At 43.3% G+C, this 21938-nt stretch overlaps 2 protein-coding genes across 3 annotated transcripts; one reads left to right on the plus strand and one right to left on the minus strand.

Moving 5' to 3' along the window:
• The first annotated feature begins 214 nt into the window (after nucleotides 1–214).
• On the plus strand, nucleotides 215–13537 carry LOC112218838 (apoptosis facilitator Bcl-2-like protein 14). 2 transcript variants are annotated; one of them, XM_024380045.2, is made up of 6 exons: nucleotides 215–348; nucleotides 2608–2908; nucleotides 3289–3417; nucleotides 4164–4222; nucleotides 12344–12649; nucleotides 12807–13537. In XM_024380045.2, exons 2-6 carry the CDS (start codon nucleotides 2656–2658, stop codon nucleotides 12837–12839), a joined length of 780 nt encoding a protein of 259 aa, XP_024235813.1. In that variant the 5' UTR covers nucleotides 215–348; nucleotides 2608–2655; the 3' UTR covers nucleotides 12840–13537. The 2 variants fall into 2 exon arrangements, with proteins under 2 accessions (XP_024235813.1, XP_024235814.1); XM_024380046.2 differs by having other exon boundaries at nucleotides 3292–3417.
• Nucleotides 13538–13629: 92 nt separating this feature from the next.
• tph2 (tryptophan hydroxylase 2 (tryptophan 5-monooxygenase)) lies at nucleotides 13630–21426 on the minus strand. The gene is made up of 12 exons (XM_024380044.1): nucleotides 21300–21426; nucleotides 20973–21168; nucleotides 20029–20172; nucleotides 19762–19945; nucleotides 17755–17855; nucleotides 16926–16993; nucleotides 16501–16697; nucleotides 16042–16177; nucleotides 15630–15756; nucleotides 15390–15485; nucleotides 15177–15310; nucleotides 13630–14630 (listed from the first exon to the last, which is right to left on the minus strand). The coding sequence occupies exons 2-12, from the start codon at nucleotides 21159–21161 to the stop codon at nucleotides 14456–14458; spliced, it is 1551 nt and encodes a 516-aa protein (XP_024235812.1). The 5' UTR covers nucleotides 21162–21168; nucleotides 21300–21426; the 3' UTR covers nucleotides 13630–14455.
• Between the last annotated feature and the right edge of the window lie 512 nt (nucleotides 21427–21938).

The following is a 21938-nucleotide window of genomic DNA, read 5'->3' on the forward strand; positions in this document are numbered from 1 at the left end:
AAAGCACTGTATGACTTGCCTCCCAGAGTTCTGCGCTTCTGCCTCAGATTGCTGAGGTTCACCTACAAGATGGTGTATGTCCCAATGAAGGTACTGATTAAGAAGAAAAACATCGAAGAGCCATACCAGACTCTAAAGTCTGGAGGACATGAGAGTTCGGTGTTAGCCAGACTAGAGGAACGCGCCCAATAAATATAGTTAATCACATCCAGGGGGTGGCAGTACAGAGTAGTTTTCACCAGAAAAGTGTAGGAGGAAGTAGAATGTCCCGTTATGAATCTCAAATCTACTTATGGTTCCTTATTCAAGGTGAAAGCATCATCATATATTTGGTGAAAGAATTTATAGGTAAGTGTTTACGGTTTAGCCTACTATTTGTATGCTTTTGTTTTTTTGTCGATGTTATTTGTGTAGACTGTCCTACAGCCACATCGATTTTTCAGTCAAAGAACTTTGAAAACGAGAAAGTGATTACTCCATTATTACGGTTTCGGTATTGTTTCATATCAAGTTAGTTTCACTTTCATGGTGAAAGTCAAATAGCGCATAAACTTTACATGTGATTGCTTATGCAAAAATATACTTACTGTAGCCATACAGTATGCCACGTAGACTAAATAATTTGCTGCTCGGTTACAGACAGCGAACGTGGGTTACCTACTTGAGTAAATAAGGTTACGTTCACCTTTCATAACTCCCTGAAGCTGGTAGTATGGTGAACCAAAATGAGAAAACGGAAGGCCCAAAAAATAAAATAACATCAAATAAAGTTTGTCCACCACCAGTGGCGTGTATTCTTGCATACCAGGCTTCCCCAAATATTTGACCAATAAAATTATTTGTCTTTAGTCACTGTGTTTTCACAATTTTCACCGGAAAAATCACCCGAGCGAGGGAAACAGCGCCCCTCTGTCTCAGTATGGGTAGCCCACGTATCTGATGCTGTCTGGACCAAAAGAGTATGACATGTTGCCGGTGAAGCACTTGATTTGGCCTCCCTTGATAAATAAAATCTAAAGTAATTAGACAATCAGCGTTGAGGTGAGCTCAACTGTGGGTTGTCCTGGCGCAGAAAAACTCCCCGTAAGGGAGGCCAGTTTGAATTTGGCTTCACACCAATCAAATCACATCCGTTTATCTAACCATAAATTAATATATTGTGCCACTGGCCTGAGACGATTGAAGTTCAATATGTAGCCTAGTAGACTCACGTTAACTAGCTAGCTAGTTAGGCTAGCAAGCATTTTAGCTTGGTAGCCTATGAAAACAGAAACTAAAAGTGTACTGTATGACAGCGCCATAGACCGTTTGGCCCAACATGACAGAGAGGAGGATGGTATTGGTGTTCAACTAGTCTACAACTAGCATGAGTAAACAATTATTTATTATTTAATAACATTTTTTTTTTTACCTTTACCTTTATTTAACTAACAAATTCTTATTTTCAATGACAGCCTAGGAACAGTGGGTTAACTGCCTGTTCAGGAGCAGAACGACAGATTTGTACCTTGTCAGCTTGGTGGTTTGAACTTGCAACCTTCCGGTTACTAGCCCAACGCTCTAACCACTAGGCTACCCTGCGCACACACCAGTGGAGGCTGCTGAGGGGAGGACGGCTTATAATAATGGCTGGGATGGAGTCAATGTAACATTATCAAACACATGGAAACCACATGTTTGATACTCATTACAATGAGCTGTCCTCCCCTCAGCAGCCTCCACTGACACACACACACACACACACAGCCCGAAATCAGTAGGCCTACCATGGACAGCCACGTGATATTTAAGAACATCGATTTGACTAAATTGTTTTTGGTGTCTTTAAGTTTGTTTTCAGTGTATTAAACTAAGCATATGTAGCCTAGTTGATTTGATGATGTTTAAGTTGAAACGTTGCTGGATAGTGGAGGCAGTGCTCCTGTTGTCTTTGTTCTGACTTGCGGTAACTCCCTGATCAGTAGTAGTTTAGTAAACTGTCGAAAACATTAACTTTCTTGACCATGCTGCAGGTCATTTAACTGTTTAATGCAATATTTGCTTTGTGGATAGATGTTGGTCTCCAGTTTTGTGATGAAACAAACATAGTTGTAGTTATTCTGCCACTGTGTGTTGTCTTTTTGTTGTCTCGACCTTATTGTACTGTACATCACGGCGGCGTATGAATGAATGGGTTATAGGGAGAACAAAGCAATTATCACCACATAGGTTGTAATATGGATTTTTTTTTTTGCTGGCTCGGCTTGGCTCAACCCTAGTGATTTTGCCCACGCGCTGTCACTGTCCACCACAGCCTTCAGGGAGGCTAATTTTGCACTGTAGGCCTAAGTGTTTGGTGTTGTTCGGTCCTGGGGACCCACATGCTGTGTAACATTTTGTTCCAGCCCAGTAATATGTCACACCTGATTCCACTTTATAGTTTGAATCAGATGTTAATAGCCTACCCTGCTGTGCTGGAACAAAACCGTGCACTGTCTGTGGGTCCCCCAGAAAGATTATTGAAGAGGGAAACGGCGCCTGTTTTATACTAGAGATTATTGTTTTAAAATGGTTAGCAACCAACGTAAGTCAACATTACATTTCTTAATGTTTTATTTAATTCTGCAGATCCTGCAGTGTTCCAGGCTGTCAGGTTGTGTGTGGCGTGGCAGTGAGATGGAGAACCATGCAACAGCAGGGGCCGCTGTGGATGCATGCGGAGTGGACCAACGTAGCGATGAGTATCGACTGCTCATGGCTTACTGTGGCAAAAGGAAGAGGCAGCGGTCTGGCCCAATGCCTCAATTTCAAGGCTTCATTCAAAAAGAAGGTCCTCCTCCATCCAGGCATAATGCTAGATTTTATGACACCGATCCCATACACTGTAAATTTCGAGGTTGTGCTCCGTCCAGACATGGCCTAGTGGCAGGTAAGAGGTAGTTGAAAACAGTGGTGGTATGTTTCTGTGCACTGGAACATTATGTGGAGCTATAGGAGGACACACTCATTATAATGGCTGGAATGGAATAGAACCTGTGGTTTCCTTATGTTTGATACCGTTCTGTTGATTCCATTCCAACCGTTACAATTATCCCGGCCTCCTATAGATATTCTCACCAGCCTCCTCTGGTGCGGAACCATAGAATATTATATGTAAAAAATATGGATTGATCACAGAATATTGTGCTACTTAGAACATACAAATTTATGTAACGCCTGCAACTAAAAACACTGTGTGTGGGGTGCGTGTGTGTGGGTGGTGCGTGTGGGTGGTGTGCGTGCGTGTGGGTGGGTGGTGTGTGTGTAAAGCAGCTACTGGAGCTGCAGGAGGAGAGGGCAAAACCTTGAATGGAGTAGCAGACAGGTTGACTCAGATTGCAGACTCTGTGCAGATCACAACAGACGACATAGAGTCAGACGGGACAGAGGATCAACATGGTGGGTCTCTTTCACACTTACAACAATAACGTTTATGATGATAAATGGATTCGATCTATTAAAGGTGCTATTAAAGATGCATTGTAATTTCAGAAAATGACCGTAATATATGTGCAGTAATAGTGGAATTATAGTGTTTCACAGTATTACTTACCGGCCAGTGTTGTGATTGGCTGTGATATTCGACTATTGATTTCTCCCGCCGGAGCGGCATCTGTTGGGATGGCTGTGTGGCTGTGTTATCTAGTGGAAAATGGTTCAAGCGGCCAATGTAGAAGTCACTCTGTCATTTCCTGGTTGCAAAAATTGTACACTGTTCAATTTCAATTTATGTGAGAAATCAAGCACTGAGTCGTGTAGGGAATCATTGTACCATCTAAATCGCTGAGAAATATATTTTTCAATAACAAAAAACAATATTTTTATAGCTGTTTGAAGCTGGTGGACCAAAACCGAAAGTAAAAGGCTCAAGCATGAGTTTCCACCATGTTACAGGGAAATAGGATGTGGGTAGGGGGAGATGTGTTTTGAATACAGCCAAGTGCTGTTGCAATTTACCTAGCTTCCACATAGGGGAGCCATTCTGAGAAATGATATGTGTAGCACCTTTAAGTGATTTTCCTTACAGTTGTAGCTTTCAAAGTACTGCAATGCAATGATTTGCATGAAGTTGAACTTGAACTTAGTGCCTTTCTGATGCCGCAGATGTGAATGGACAGTTACTGATTGGTTTTGTCTCCCTGCAGATGTCATCCGAAGACTAGTGGAGTTGCTGAAGGTGTCTGGAGACAAGCTGAATGAGGAGGTGTGTGTGTCTTTTCATGGGGAGAAAGGGGAAGGGTTTCAAATGCAATTGGACTACCCATTACAAATAAAATCTTATTTGTCACATGCGCGGAATACAACTGGTGTAGACCTTAGTGAAATGCTGAATACAACTGGTGTAGACCTTACAGTGAAATGCTTCCTTACAAACCCTTTACCAACAATGCTGTTCAAGAAATAGAGCTAAGAAACTATTGACTAAATAAACTAAAGTTTTTTTTAAATCAAAAAGTAACACAAGATATTTACAAAACAATACTAAGGCTATATACAGGGGGCACCGGTACTGAGTCAGTGTGCGGGGGTACAGGTTAGTCGAGGTAATTTGTAAAGTGACTGTGCATAGATAATGAACAGCAGCAGTGTAAAAACAAAGGGATGCAATGTAAATAGTCCAGTGGCCATTTGATTAGTTGTTCAGCAGTCTTATGGCTTTGGGGTTCTAGCTGTTATAAGGAGCCTTTTGGTCCTAGACTTGGCACTCCAGTACCGCTTGCCGTGCGGTAGCAGAGACAACAGTCTAATGACTTTGATTACTGGAGTCTTTGACAATTTTTTGGGGCCTTCCTCTGACACTGCCTAGTATATAGGTCCAGGATGTCAGGAAGCTTTGCCTCTTCCTTCGCGACGTCCCCCGAAGGCCCTTCTGCTATCCTGCTAGCCTCGGCCCACTAGCTGTCTGAATCGCCGTGTCTCCAGCTCGCCAAGCTACTCACTGGATCCTATGATCACTAGTCTATGCATGCCTGTCCCTAATGTCAATATGCCTTGTCCATTGCTGTTTTGGTTTGTGATTGTCTTATTTCACTGTAGTGCCTCCAGCCCTGCTCAATATATACTGCTCAAAAAAATAAAGGGAACACTAATATAACACATCCTAGATCTGAATGAAATATTCTTATTAAATACTTTTTTCTTTACATAGTTGAATGTGCTGACAACAAAATCACACAAAAATTATCAATGGAAATCAAATTTATCAACCCATGGAGGTCTGGATTTGGAGTCACACTCAAAATTAAAGTGGAAAACCACACTACAGGCTGATCCAACTTTGATGTAATGTCCTTAAAACAAGTCCAAATGAGGCTCAGTAGTGTGTGTGGCCTCCACGTGCCTGTATGACCTCCCTACAACGCCTGGGCATGCTCCTGATAAGGTGGCGATGGTCTCCTGAGGGATCTCCTCCCAGACCTGGACTAAAGCATCCGCCAACTCCTGGACAGTCTGTGGTGCAACGTGGCGTTGGTGGATGGAGCCGAGACATGATGTCCCAGATGTGCTCAATTGGATTCAGGTCTGGGGAACGGGCGGGCCAGTAGCATCAATGCCTTCCTCTTGCAGGAACTGCTGACACACTCCAGCCACATGAGGTCTAGTATTGTCTTGTATTAGGAGGAACCCAGGGCCAACCTCACCAGCATATGATCTCACAAGGGGTCTGAGGATCTCATCTCGGTACCTAATGGCAGTCAGGCTACCTCTGGCGAGCACATGGAGGGCTGTGCGGCCCCCCAAAGAAATGCCACCCCACACCATGACTGACCCACCGCCAAACCGGTCATGCTGGAGGATGTTGCAGGCAGCAGAACGTTCTCCACGGCGTCTCCAGACTGTCACGTCTGTCACATGTGCTCAGTGTGAACCTGCTTTCATCTGTGAAGAGCACAGGGCGCCAGTGGCGAATTTGCCAATCTTGGTGTTCTCTGGCAAATGTCAAATGTGCTGCACGGTGTTGGGCTGTAAGCACAACCCCAACCTGTGGACGTCGGGCCCTCATTCCACCCTCATGGTGTCTGTTTCTGACCGTTTGAGCAGATACATGCACATTTGTGGCCTGCTGGAGGTCATTTTGCAGGGCTCTGGCAGTGCTCCTCCTGCTCCGCCTTGCACAAAGGCGGAGGTAGCGGTCCTGTTGCTTGTTTGTTGCCCTCCTACGGCCTCCTCCACGTCTCCTGATGTACTGGCCTGTCTCCTGGTAGCGCCTCCATGCTCTGGACACTACGCTGACAGACACAGCAAACCTTCTTGCCACAGCTCGCATTGATGTTCCATCCTGGATGAGCTGCACTACCTGAGCCACTTGTGTGGGTTGTAGACTCCGTCTCATGCTACCACTAGAGTGAAAGCACCGCCAGCATTCAAAAGTGACCAAAACATCAGCCAGGAAGCATAGGAACAGAGATGTGGTCTGGTCACCACCTGCAGAACCACTCCTTTATTGGGGGTGTCTTACTAATTGCCTATAATTTCCACCTGTTGTCTATTCCATTTGCACAACAGCATGTGAAATTTATTGTCAATAAGTGTTGCTTCCTAAGTGGACAGTTTGATTTCACAGAAGTGTGATTGACTTGGAGTTACATTGTGTTGTTTAAGTGTTCCCTTTATTTTTTTGAGCAGTATATATATATACAGTGCCTTGCGAAAGTATTCGGCCCCCTTGAACTTTGCGACCTTTTGCCACATTTCAGGCTTCAAACATAAAGATATAAAACTGTCTTTTTTTGTGAAGAATCAACAACAAGTGGGACACAATCATGAAGTGGAACGACATTTATTGGATATTTCAAACTTTTTTAACAAATCAAAAACTGAAAAATTGGGCGTGCAAAATTATTCAGCCCCCTTAAGTTAATACTTTGTAGCGCCACCTTTTGCTGCGATTACCGCTGTAAGTCGCTTGGGGTATGTCTCTATCAGTTTTGCACATTGAGAGACTGACATTTTTTCCCATTCCTCCTTGCAAAACAGCTCGAGCTCAGTGAGGTTGGATGGAGAGCATTTGTGAACAGCAGTTTTCAGTTCTTTCCACAGATTCTCGATTGGATTCAGGTCTGGACTTTGACTTGGCCATTCTAACACCTGGATATGTTTATTTTTGAACCATTCCATTGTAGATTTTGCTTTATGTTTTGGATCCTTGTCTTGTTGGAAGACAAATCTCCGTCCCAGTCTCAGGTCTTTTGCAGACTCCATCAGGTTTTCTTCCAGAATGGTCCTGTATTTGGCTCCATCCATCTTCCCATCAATTTTAACCATCTTCCCTGTCCCTGCTGAAGAAAAGCAGGCCCAAACCATGATGCTGCCACCACCATGTTTGACAGTGGGGATGGTGTGTTCAGGGTGATGAGCTGTGTTGCTTTTACGCCAAACATAACGTTTTGCATTGTTGCCAAAAAGTTCAATTTTGGTTTCATCTGACCAGAGCACCTTCTTCCACATGTTTGGTGTGTCTCCCAGGTGGCTTGTGGCAAACTTTAAACAACACTTTTTATGGATATCTTTAAGAAATGGCTTTCTTCTTGCCACTCTTCCATAAAGGCCAGATTTGTGCAATATACGACTGATTGTTGTCCTATGGACAGAGTCTCCCACCTCAGCTGTAGATCTCTGCAGTTCATCCAGAGTGATCATGGGCCTCTTGGCTGCATCTCTGATCAGTCTTCTCCTTGTATGAGCTGAAAGTTTAGAGGGACGGCCAGGTCTTGGTAGATTTGCAGTGGTCTGATACTCCTTCCATTTGAATATTATCGCTTGCACAGTGCTCCTTGGGATGTTTAAAGCTTGGGAAATTAATAATAAGTATGGTGGTGAAGTAATTACAATATGGCAATTAAACACTGGAATGGTAGATGTGCAAAATATGGATGTGCAAGTAGAGATACTGTGGTGCAAAAGGAGCAAAATAAATAAATACAGTATGGGAATGAGGTAGATAGATGGGCTGTATACAGATGGACTATGAACGGGTGCAGTGATCTGTGAGCTGCTCTGACAGCTGGTTCTTAAAGCTAGTGAGGGAGATGGGAATCTCCAGCTTCAGTGATTTTTTTTTTGCAGTTCGTTCCAGTCAGTGGCAGCAGAGAACTGGAAGGAAAGGCGACCAAAGGAGGAATTGGCTTTGGGGGTGGCCAGTGAGATATACCTGCTGGAGCGTGTGCTACGAGTGGGTGCTGCTATGGTGACCAGCGAGCTGAAATAGGATGGGGCTTTGCCTTAGCTAGCCCTTTTGTTCCACCCCCCCACACATGTGGTGACCTCACCTGGTTTAAATGGTGCCTCTAGAGACAAAACCTCTCATCGTCACTCAATGCCTAGGTTTACCTCCACTGTATTCACATCCTACCATACCCTTGTATGTACATTATGCCTTGAATCTATTCTTCCACGCCCAGAAATCTTCTCCTTTTACTCTTTTTTTTCCTGAAAGCACTAGACGACCAGTTCTTATAGCCTTTAGCCATACCCTTATCCTCCTCCTCTGCCCCTCTGGTGATGTAGAGGTTAACCCAGGCCCTGCAGCACCTAGCTCCACTCCCATTCCACAGGCGCTCTCATTTGTTGACTTCTGTAACCGTAAAAGCCTTGGTTTCATGCATGTTAACATTAGAAGCCTCCTCCCTAACTTTGTTTTATTAGCACACTTTAGCACACTCCGTCAAACCGGATGTCCTAGGCTTGTCTGAATCCTGGCTTAGGAAGGCCACCAAAAATCCTGACATTTCCATCCATAACTATACCATTTTCCGACAAGATAGAACTGCCAAGGGGGGTGAAGTTGCAATCTACTGCAGAGATAGCCTGCAGAGTTCTGTCTTACTATCCAGGTCTGTGCCCAAACAATTCGAGCTTCTACTTTTAAAAATCCACCTTTCCAGAAACAAGTCTCTCACCATTGCCGCTTGTTATAGACCCCATTCAGCCCCCAGCTGTGACCTGGACACCATATGTGAATTGATTGCCCCCATCTATCTTCAGAGTTCGTACTGTTAGGTGACCTAAACTGGGACATGTTTAACACCCCGGGCGTCCTACAATCTAAGCTAGATGCCCTCAATCTCACACAAATTATCAGTGAACCTACTAGGTACAACCCTAAATCTGTAACCATGGGCACCATCTTAGATATCATCCTGACCAACTTGCCCTCTAAATACACCTCTGCTGTCTTCAACCAGGATCTCAACGATCATTGCCTCATTGCCTGCGTGTGTATTTGGTCCGCTGTCAAACGCTCCCTAAAACACTTCAGCGAGCAGGCCTTTCTAATCGACCTGGCCCGGGTAAGATATTGACCTCATCCCATCAGTAGAGGATGCCTGGTTGCTCTTTAAAAGTGCTTTCCTCTCCATCTTAAATAAGCATGCCCAGATCAAAAAAAATGTAGAACTAAGAACAGATATAGCTCTTGGTTCACTCCAGACCTGACTGCCCTTGACCGGCATAAAAACATCCTGTGGCGTTCTGCATTTAGTATCGAATAGCCCCGCGATATGCACCTTTTCAGGGAAGTCAGGAACCAATATACTCAGTCAGTTAGGAAAGCGAAGGCTAGCTTTTTCAAACAGAAATTTGCATCCTGTAGCACGAATTCCCAAAAGTTTTGGGACACATGGAGAATAAGAGCACCTCCTCCCAGCTGCCCACTGCACTGAGGATAAGAAACTTTGTCACCAGCGATAAATCTACGATAATCGAGAATTTCAATAAGCATTTTTCTACGGCTGGCCATGCTTTCCACCTGGCTACCCCTACCCCGGCCAACATCTCAGCACCTTCTGCAGCAACTTGCCCAAGCCCTACCCCGCTTCTCCTTCACCCAAATCCACACAGCTGATGTTCTGAAAGAGCTGCAAAATCTGGATCCCTACAAATCAGCTGGGCTAGACAATCTGGACCCTCTCTTTCTAAAATTATCCTTCGAAATTGTTGCAACCCCTATTACTAGCCTGCTCAACCTCTCTTTTGTATTGTCTGAGAACCCCAATGATTGGAAAGCTGCCGCGGTCATCCCGCGGTCATCCCCCTCTTCAAAGGGGGAGACACTCTAGACCCAAACTGTTATAGACCTAAAATCTTCGAAAGCCAAGTTAACAAACAGATCACCGACCATCACCGAATCCCACCGTACCTTCTCCACTATGCAATATGGTTTCCGAGTTGGCCATGGGTGCACCTCAGCCACGCTCAAGGTCCTAAACGATATCATAACCGCCATCGATAAAAGACAGTACTGTGCAGCTGTCTTCATTGACCTGGCCAAGGCTTTCGACTCTGTCAATCACAACATTCTTATCGGTAGACTCAATAGCCTTGGTTTCTCAAATGACTGCCTTGCTTGGTTCACCAACTACTTCTCTGATAGAGTTCAGTGTGTCAAATTGGTGGACCTCTGGCAGTCTCTATGGGGGTGTGGGGTGCCACAGGGTTCGATTCTCAGGCCGACTCTTTTCTCTGTATATATTAGTGATGTCGCTCTTGCTGCTGGTGATTCTCTGATCCACCTCTACGCAGATGACACCATTCTGTATACATCTGACCCTTATTTGGACACTGTGCTAACAAACCTCCAAACGAGTTTCAATGCCATACAACACTCCTTCCATGGCCTCCAACTGCTTTAGTAAAACTAAATGCATGCTCTTCAACCGCTCTGCCCGCACCCTCCCACCTGACTAGCATCACTACTCTGGACAGTTCTGACTTAGAATATGTGGAAAACTACAAATACCTAGGTGTCTGGTTAGACTGTAAACTCACCTTCCAGACTCACATTAAGCATCTCCAATCCAAAATTAAATCTAGAAACGGCTTCCTATTTCGCAACAAAGCCTCCTTCACTCATGCTGCCAAACATACCCTCGTAAAACTGACTATCCTAACCGATCCCTGACTTCGGCGATGTCATTTACAAAATAGCCTCCAACACTCTACTCAGAAAATTGGGTGTAGTCTATCACAGTGAAATCCGTTTTGTCACCAAAGCCCCATATACTACCCACCACTACGACCTGTATGCTCACGTTGGCTGGCCCTCACTGCATATTCGTCGCCAAACCCACTGGCTCCAGGTCATCTATAAGTTTATGTTAGGTAAAGCCCCACCTTATCTCAGCTCACTGGTCACCATAGCAACACCCACCCGTAGCACGCGCTCCAGCAGGTGTATTTCACTGGTCATTCCCAAAGCAAACACTTCCTCTGGCCGCCTTTCCTTCCAGTACTCTGCTGCCAATGACTGGAATGAATTGAAAAAAATCACTGGAGCTGGAGTCTTATATCTCCCTCTCTAACTTTAAGCATCAGCTGTCAGAGCAGCTTACCAATCACTGTACCTGTACACATCCAATCTGTAAATAGCACACCCAACTACCTCATCCCCATATTGTTACTTATCCTCTTGCTCTTTTGCACCCCAGTATCTCTACTTGCACATCGTCATCTGCACATCTATCACTCCAGTGTTAATGCTAGATTGTAATTATTTCGCTTCCATGGCCTATTTATTGCCTTACCTCCCTACTCTTCTACATTTGCGAACACTGTACATAGATTTTTCTATTGTATTATTGACTGTACGTTTGTTCATGTGTTACTCTGTGTTGTTGTTTTTGTCACACTGCTTTGCTTTATTTTGACCAGGTCGCAGTTGTAATTGAGAACTTGTTCTCAACTGGCCTACCTGGTTAAATAAAGGTGAAATAAATAAAAAATGCAAAAGTGATGTACTGGGCAGTACGCACTACCCTCTGTAGCGCCTTACAGTTAGATGCCATACCAGGTGGTGATGCAACCGGTCAGGATGCTCTCAATGGTGCAGCTGTATAACTTTTTGAGGATCTGGGGACCCATGCCAAATCTTTTCAGTCTCCTGGGGGGAAAAGGTGTTGTCATGCCTGCTTCACAACTGTCTTGATGTGTTTGGACCATGATAGTTCGTTGGTGATGTGGACACCAAGGAACTTGAAACTCTCGACCTGCTCCACTACAGCCCTGTTGATGTTAATGCGGGCCTGTTTGTCCCTCCTTTTCCTGTAGTCCACGATCAGCTCCATTTATCACCACAAGATGTCCTTATTCCATAGTCAAACATCCCTTGACTCTCATTAACAGTATATAGTACTCTATATGTTACGAATGCAAAAATACCAAATATGGTATATGGCTCTGTCCAAGACCAGGTACAGTACACTCTTCTTTCACAATTATGTGTTCAAATGTCTCCCTTCTTCTCAACTCCCTCTACCCAAACTCTTGCTGACCTCACCCTCCCGGCACCCTCCTTCCCCGTCCTTTCACCCTCCCTCCACCATCTCAGATCATGAGTAACCACATCTTGCAGAGGCACCTCCAGACTTCCTTCACTTACAGTCTGTTTGAGACGGTGACCTCCACCCTGCTCCAGGGTGTGACGGGGGTAGAGAGTGATGGTCCTGTAGCCCGGACAGGCTGCCCTGCCCCTGAGAAGGAGGAGAGGGTCCAGAGGGAGAAGATTGCCCTGGCCTGCGAGGTGACTAGCAAGCTATCTGCCCTGGACCTCCACCCCATGAGCCGGGCCATGGGCTTTGGGACACGCTACCTCCAGGAGCACCACACGGCCTGGGTGAAGAAACACGGGGGCTGGGTGAGTACTGCAGAACCGGAGCAGGGTCGTCTGTCAGGAGAGTGTAAGGGGAATAGCAGCTTAAAGTGGATGATATTCCGAAAAGATAGAAAAATGAACAGGGGAAAACAATGTATTGTTTTCTACACTCTGTAATTCTGTCTTTTCTTCCTTCCAGAATAACGTGTTTGACAGTGAAGACACTGATTAGACCTGCCAGGCATTTCAGCTGCTTCAACCAGCCATGGGAACCCATTTACATTTTGCTGAATATTACATGTTTAATTTGCTCCTAAGACTATGGATTCACTTACTGTACTTACATGAATAAGGCTGTTTCTTAGTGAAACGGACTACATTTTGTTCATGTTAAAGAGATCCTTCAAAAGTTATGTACTGTTAGATACTGAACATTGGTGCCAATTTAGACTTGAAATAAACAGACTTAACATGGACTTAAGTCGTTAAAACATGGACTAAAGTATTTTTTGATTGACTTAAGTCCATGTTAAGTCACCTTATCTGAAGTTTTTAAATATTAGGGCCTATACTGAATGTATAGCTTTCAAGATGTTTGGGTTTATCTTAACTTCTAAAATGACATTGAACCTGTGATTTATGAATGAACTGCTCAGTGTGGATTATCAATGAATTGCCTTGAAATGGTTGTATGTGGGGATAAATCTAATGGTTAATACATTTCTGCAGCCAGTATGTGATGAAAGTAACAATAATCATCTTTAGATTGTTAGTTTTGGAAACTGTGTATGAACCTCTATCCCACAAACTGTTTTTTTTATATTACAACATAAAATCGTGTTAGTGGGATATGTTGTTATTTTAGTGGTGTTACTGTGATAAAGTACAAATGATTTGATACCATAAAGGAATTAAAGATTTATTTTGTCATTTAATGTCATTCATTTGTATTCTTTTGAATATAATTGTCTTCCTCTTTGTAAAGCTGTGAATGAAGACTATACATTTGCAATGTGCAGTGAAAACAGTATAGTAGAACGATACATGAAAGCAAAACACAGAGATTCCAAATGGAACATTACATCAGTTACCTCATCAGAGAGAATAAACCATTCCAGTCCTAGCATAACATGTATACATATACTTACAACATTAAGGCCAAGGAAGCCTGACATTAAAAATATTAGAATAGTGATTCTCTTTTCCTAATGTTTGTATTGTATTTGAATTACATTTGGGACATTTCTTTATTTCAAAGCAAATGGCAGCCGAGTTACATTTGACATGTTTGCGACACATTTAGACTGCATAACAATGCAATACTTATGAATATCCTGTGGTATTCTTCACATTTGATGCACTGTACAGAATAAGTCAAAAAATATCTCTGAATTTCCCCCAACAATTTCAAATACTATATATTTCAAGTATAACATATCCATATATTATTTTCTGTATTATACTCTATCCCTCTTAAACTCAACTCTGAACGTGAAGCCAGTTCCACTGCATTTTTTTATTTGTTCCCCTCTAATCAGGGACTGATTTAGAAGGGTGTAATTATCAGGTAGAACAGAAAACCAGCAGCCTTAGGACCTCGTAGGGTCAGAGTTGAATACCCCTGCTCTATACAATAAACTCTGAGTGGAAAATAGATCTGATTTATTTTTCATGTCACTTCAAACATGTTATTTATGTTTTAAGTGTAACTTACTATTTTATCTATTTTTATTTTAAGAGATATCTGTGCACTGTACAGGTCATGTCTGTTTCATTTCCACAAAGATGTTATATTCAACAAGATAAGTAACATATTTCCAAGATAAGTATGCCCAAGATACACAACTGCTATATTCCCAGGTATGTGTTCATCTTGCCCAGGGCATCACACACGGTGGTGAGGTCACTGCGAAGGTCCTGCACCACATTCTCGATGCTCCTGGTGTCCTTCAGCAGGTCTATGCTCTGGGTGTAGGGGTTGTAGTACACTGAGAATGGCCTCTTGATCGTTTTGGCAAACTCCCTGTTGGTAGAAGGAATATACCTAACTGCAAAGAAGAGTTACTCCAGTGGACTCCTGTCTTGTCAGCATGTAACCTACTAAACCAGTGGACTCCTGTCTTGTCAGCATGTAACCTACTAAACCAGTGGACTCCTGTATTGTCAGCATGTAACCTACTAAACCAGTGGACTCCTGTATTGTCAGCATGTAAACTACTAAACTAGTGGACTCCTGTCTCGTCAGCATGTAACCTACTAAACCAGTGGACTCCTGTCTCGTCAGCATGTAACCTACTAAATCAGAGCATGCAGTTTTTAGCAGCAATTTGAATAACTTTGTCCTGATTCCTAGACTCTCATATTCAGTATATGTGGCCCATGTGGGAATCAAACACACAACCTTCATGTCCTAGGATGGTCTGACCTAGCGGTTTAAGTCGCTGCCTCCAGAACACATATACTGCTGCAAAATGGGTTTCAAACAAATAATTGTGAGAGGAGTGGCACTGCCCCAATCCTTAAAAATAAACTGTTATCCATTAAGCCATTGGGTTGCCCTTAGTTTTACCTCATCTTCTCTTTGGCTTCTTCAAAGCTGTCAGAGACAAAGTAGACCTCCTGGAAGGTTGTGATGAGGCACTCCTGGTAGCAGGTGGTGCCAGGGTCAAACATCTTCACTGAGGCTTTGTCAGACAGGGCATGCTGTGAGGAAATAATCAGCCTGTCACTGTGGTGTGTGTGTGTGTGTGTGTGTGTGTGTGTGTGTGTGTTTGCGCTTTACCTTCAGCTCTCCAATAGATGACAGCAAACCTGCACCATAGGCCCTCAGCTGGCCGTCTTGTTTGCACAAGCCGAACTCAATGGTGAAAAAATAACACTGTCAACAGCATAGAACGAAACAGTCAGTAAGCCTTTATTTTTAAAAAAATACCAAAGTAACAAAATCCAAATCACGCTTATTTTTGTATTATTTTTTACAAATCACCCTGCATTAGGTACATTATCAGGGTGTTGTACTCACGGTGGCTAGTTTCTGTACGTCCTCGTCAGATGCCCCTAGAGATGCCAGGCCTATCTCCTGGGAGAACTGGGCGAACTTGGGGTCGGCCAGGAGCGGAACATGACCGAGCAGCTCATGACACGTGTCCCTGTATCCAGATATCAGATAATATTCTGATATCATTAGATATGGGCTATTGAAATGCAAACGGCATCTATCGAAACTAAGAATATGCTACAGACTCATCTCCACATTATCGTTATCCCCTCTCTCTTTCTCTCCTGTTATCGTTATCCATCTCTCTCTCCCTCTCGAATAGTCATACAATCATTTATTTTACTTTGATGATGAGTGCTTCAGTTTGAACAAGTAATGCGATGCCAAGTGCTGTGAAACTCGAAATATGTTATACCTCTGGTGATGATGTACTCACGGTTCGGGTGTGTAGAGCGGGTCAGTGCTGTGCCGGACATATTGAGTGCAGTTAAACACCCGGTAAGCCAGACCGGCCAGGAAGTCCCGAGGAGACAGGTATCCTGCCACAGGCCTCACCGTGAACCCAGACGTCTCTGAAACAGTCACACACAAACAACAGGATCAATATATGATTATAATTATGGCCAATGCCTTTAGGGAACTTTGAAGGAAGGAAATGTCTTCTTCTTTGGACCTGAAGTTTCAATGACAGATGTGTTTTTTTAGGGTCAGCCTGAGGTTACACAGGTGAGACTGACAATGTTAGTGAGGATGAACGTGTTACCAAACTATCTGAGGCTGATTCAGTCTTGCTGTTATGAGTGAATGTGTTATGGTTCTACTGTACACTGATAATGGTGACAACAATGTGCTGTTACGGTCATCAGGGTTGTTAGAGGTATTCATCAGCCTATACCTTTCAAGAACAGGGACACGTCCTCCAGTTGGGGGATGTTGTCCTCCCGATACCCACAATGCTTAGTGAGCAGGGGGAGGTTCTTCAGGTACTCTCTACAGGCGTGTGTGGGGTAGAGCTTGGTGAGCTCCCTGTACACCACACCCCAGGTCCTCACCTCCTCTGGGGTGTACTTGATGTGGGGGATAGGCTGGCCACTGGGGAATGTAGGTGGATGCAGATAAGGATATAACCACACTTATATTACACTCTTTTATTATATCATATGCACACTGAGCTGTTATTTGTTATCTGTATTTACATTGTAATACCAACTAAATAGTGTGCTAACACTGCAATTAGTATAACAGTATTAGTGTAAGATAATAACAGGTTATCAGAGTGTTTCCACAGTAAAGAAAGAGAAGAGAAGAGACTACTCATACTATTTGTAATTCATGGCCATTTCCACAAAGTACTTCCTCCTCTGGCGGTATACGTTATCTTTGAAGCCCTGGAGTCAGAGCAGGGGACCAGAAGTTAGATAAGGAACAGGATCACACAGAGTTATCTGTCAAGTCAACCAGCCAACAGTGGTGATATACTGTAGTTCCTGTGAATTCCTTGAGTATTATCAGCACAAATATACACATATTTTTATATATATAATCATGGAATTATGATCACTAGTTGTACACTGAGTATACCAAACATTAGGAACACCTAATGACACCTAACAGCCTCAATTCGTAGGAGCATGGACTCTACAAGTTGTCAAAAGCGTTCCACAGGGATGCCGGCCCATGTTGACTCCACTGCTTCCCCATAATTGTGTCAAGTTGGCTGGATGTCCTTTGGATGGTGGACCATCCTTGATGGTCCAGTGTTGCAGTTCTTGACACACGCCTACTATCACACCCCGTTCAAAGGCACCACTTAAAACTTTTGTCTGGCCCATTCATGGCACACATACACAATCCATGTCTTCATTTCTGAAGGCTTAACAATCCTTCTTTAATTAACCTGTCTCCTCTCCTTCATCTACACTGATTGAAGTGGATTTAACAAGTGACATCAATAAGGGATCACAGCTTTCACCTGGATTTGCCTGGTCAGTCTATGTCATGGAAAGAGCAGGTCTTAATGCTTTGTACACTCAGTGTATATTAAAACACTATGTATCTAAGTCTTATTTACTTCCTTTGGTCATTCAGTTGAGAGACAATTCTAATTGTGCGATGAAGACCCGGCCAAGCAGTGAACACACTAACTTACTGGGTGATCTGCATCAAGCTCTGATCCATACATCAGCACTCTGTGAGAACACTGGTCGAGCTCTGCAATCTTCTGGGGGAACCAAGGAACTTCCTCCCCATCTAAGGATGCAAACACATCATATATATGCAAAATTAAGCATTACACACACACATCATATATACACTACCATTCAAAAGTTTGGGGTCACTTAGAAATGTCCTTGTTTTTTGAAAGTAAAGCACATTTTTTTGTCCATTAAAATAACATCAAATTGATCGGAAATACAGTGTAGACATTGTTAATGTTGTAAATGACTATTGTAGCTGGAAACGGCTGATTTTTAATGGAATATCTACATAGGCGTGCAGAGGCCATTATCAGCAACCATCACTCCTGTGTTCCAATGGCACGTTGTGTTAGCTAATCCAACTGTATCATTTTAAAAGGCTAATTGATCATTATAAAACCCTTTTGCAATTATGTTAGCACAGCTGAAAACTGTTGTCCTGATTAAAGAAGCAATAAAACTGGCCTTCTTTAGACTAGTTGAGTATCTGGAGCATCAGCATTTGTGGGTTCGATTACAGGCTCAAAATGGCCAGAAACATATAACTTTCTTCTGAAACTCGTCAGTCTATTCTTGTTCTGAGAAATTAAGGCTATTCCATATGAGAAATTGGCAAGAAACTGAAGATCTTGTACAACGCTGTGTACTACTCTCTTCACAGAACAGCACAAACTGGCCCTAACCAGAATAGAAAGAGGAGTGGGAGGCCCCGGTGCACAACTGAGCAAGAGGACAAGTACATTAGAGTGTCTAGTTTGAGAAACAGACACCTCACAAGTCTTCAACTGACAGCTTCATTAAATAGTACCTGCAAAACACCAGTCTCAATGTCAACAGTGAAGAGGCGACTCCCGGGGATGCTGGCCTTCTAGGCAGAGTTCCTCTGTCCAGTGTCTGTGTTCTTTTGCCCATCTTAATATTTTATTTTTATTGGCCAGTCTGAGATATGGCTTTTTCTTTTTAACTCTGCCAAGAAGGCCACAATCCCGGAGTCACCTCTTCACTGTTGATGTTGAGACTGGTGTTTTGAGGGTCTGTCATTTACAACATTAACAATGTCTCCACTGTATTTCTGATCAATATGATGTTATTTTAATGGACAAAAAATGTGCTTTTCTTTCAAAACAAGGACATTTCCAAGTGACCCTAAACTTTTGAACGTTAGTGTACACAGGATAAAGCATAACACACACACACACATCATTTATACACAGGATAAAGCATAACACACACACATCATGTATACACAGGATCAAGCATCACACACACACACATCATGAATACGCAGGATAAAGCATTACACACACACACATCATGTATACACAGGATAAAGCACACACACACACACACACACATCATGTATACATAGGACAAAGCATTACACACACACACATCATGTATACACAAGATAAAGCATTACACACACACACACACACACACATCATATATACATAGGCATATATACATAGGATAAAGCATTACACACACATCATATATACACAGGGTAAAGCATTACACACATTCAACTGAAGCACTACCTACTCTGAGAATTTCACATACAGCAAGTAGTCATTGATGAACACTCATTCAATAAAATGTCAAAATAGTTTTCACTAGCACTAAATTGTACAAAGAAGAAATGGTCAACAAAAGCACATTTTGTCTGGTTAAAAGTCACTCAGTACTCACAGATCTCCATTCAGATACATTTATACTCCTACAAGATGAGACAACAAACAGAACATAAGATGATATGGATAAGATGTGTACATTCACTCTGAACCATGAACAAAAGCTAAATGTCTTCATGTTCTTGCTGTAAGTCACTCAGTATTCCACATATGCCCATACAGATGCGAATGTTGAACTGAGACCTTAATAAGCTGTGGCTTATGTCCTGAATATGTCCTGGAAAAACTATCAAACTGAAAGCCTACAACAAAACTCCTGGGTCATACCTGCTTCTGTAGACCACTGGTTTTGGGGTGTGTTGAAGGAGATGATATTGACGTGGTCTTTGAGGTGCTCCAGCAGCTCATTAAACTCCTTCTTGCTGCAGCTGCAGTCGGCGTAGATCTCCACCTCTGTAGCGATGCGCTTGGACATCCGCGACTCAATATGAGCCAGGTTCACATGCTTCTCCTGGAAGAGCAGAGAATAGACAATGAGGAGAGGAGAGAATGTCGTTAGGGCAGATGGGGTGGAGCAGGACAGTAGATACTCACCTGAAAAAGGCGTAGGGCTTTGACCAGGCAGCCAACCTCGTTCTTCAGAGAGAAAACAACAGCCGTCTTCCCCGACTCCCTGCTCTCCCTGATCTCTTTGTCGGTTGGGTTCTCATCTATTGGACAGAAGGAGGGCCGGCGCGACTGTCGGACAGGGAACAGAAAGTGACACAGACATGTTGATACAGATGACCAGATGTAACCCAATGTGACTGATCAGGTTCAAACAGGATTACCCACTGAGCTAAACCCTAGCTAGGCATAAGCTCAGACAGAAACAGTCTTCGGGTCTCAGGCAAGGTTACTCATCATGCGAGCGGAGGTCACTGAACCACCGTCGCTACACCAGCACATGTCCACCTGTTAACACAATTATTAATACACAATAAACAAGTCAACACAGCACATACAAGATCTGATAGGTGATTGATGCATGAAGATAGAATGTTGATTACCAAACAAGTGTAGGCCACATTAAAACCAGCCTGAGTATTTCAATCAATAGTCTCACTCAGTGCCTTAAACCATCCGTTCTACTAACATGCCTTCTTATCTTTGACATGACCAGAGAGATGAGCTAGCTAGCCATAAGAACATGTCATGAGAAAGAGGATTTCCTCCCCCTGTGATGGACACTAAGATATGGTTGCCTAGAAAACTGATGAAGTGTGCTTCACACAGAAAAGAAAGTCCATAGCAATACACAGTCCAGTGGAAAAATAAATAAAATGGTGTGCACCAAATAGAACATGCAGTTTATGCAGTTATCAGGAGAGCCTCAAACCTCAACCAACCAATCAATCAACCCATTCTTCAAGCCATCCATGTATTGCAGACAGTTAAATTAATGAATCAACCAACCGACCAACCAGTCAACTAACAAACCATCCAACCCGTCCATTGCAGAGGACACTAGATCTCATTCCATGCAGTCTTTCACTTACCATCTGTCCCCCGGTATGGTGTTGTTTCTGCTGGTCGAACATGGCCGAGTCCAGAGAGAGCCCCCGCCGGGACCAGTACTTACTGGAGAACATCATCATGGCAGGCTGCATTCTTGGCACTGGTTCTGGGCCACCCCTCTTCTCCGGGCCGCCGCCCCGCTTCCTCAGCTGGGACGACGCCATCACCATGGGCTGCCTGCATGGAGAGAATGTTCTGATCAAATTCAAGTTGAAGGTTGATGACGGTCTCTTTGTAGACCCAAACATCACAGTATGTTTTCAATATTTGATTTCTACTAAACATTCAAATGGAGAGTCACGCGTTACCTCCCAATGCACTGGAGAGGATGTTCCGGATCCAGAGTTCCTATTTGGTGTCTACTATAATTACTATTACAGTACTACCCTGTCTCTACTCTCTACAATAGCTACTACTACTACTACTACTGCCTCCTCCTCCTCCACTGAGCTACACTAGGCTCGTCTTCTGCCAGCCAGCACCACTGAAGCTCCTTTAAATAGTGTGATGGAGGCAGAGGGGGTAAGGCATCCCCTCCCTCTCTCTGCTGTTGACATGCATATAGACCAGGCAGGGGTGCATGTGAAGAGCCATCTCTTCCCTTTATTTGGAGAGGCAGGAAACTCCATGGGAATACATTAGGAAATACATTTTATGGTGAACCCATTAATCTGACCAATAAGATCAGCTCGGGAAAATATCTGATGTGATTGGTCAAAAGACCAATTAGTGAAAAAAAAGATTATAAATGCAGCCTATGTATAAATTTTATTGTATTTTTTAAATTTTATTTAACCTTTAATTTAACTAGGTAGGCTAGTTGAGAACAGTTCTCATTTGCAACTGCGACCTGGCCAAGATAAAGTATAGCAATTCGACACATACAACAACACAGAGTTACACATGGAATAAACAAAACATACAGTCAATAATACAGTAGAACAAAA

Source organism: Oncorhynchus tshawytscha, linkage group LG19 (assembly GCF_018296145.1).
Source record: "Oncorhynchus tshawytscha isolate Ot180627B linkage group LG19, Otsh_v2.0, whole genome shotgun sequence".
NCBI lineage: Eukaryota > Metazoa > Chordata > Actinopteri > Salmoniformes > Salmonidae > Oncorhynchus > Oncorhynchus tshawytscha.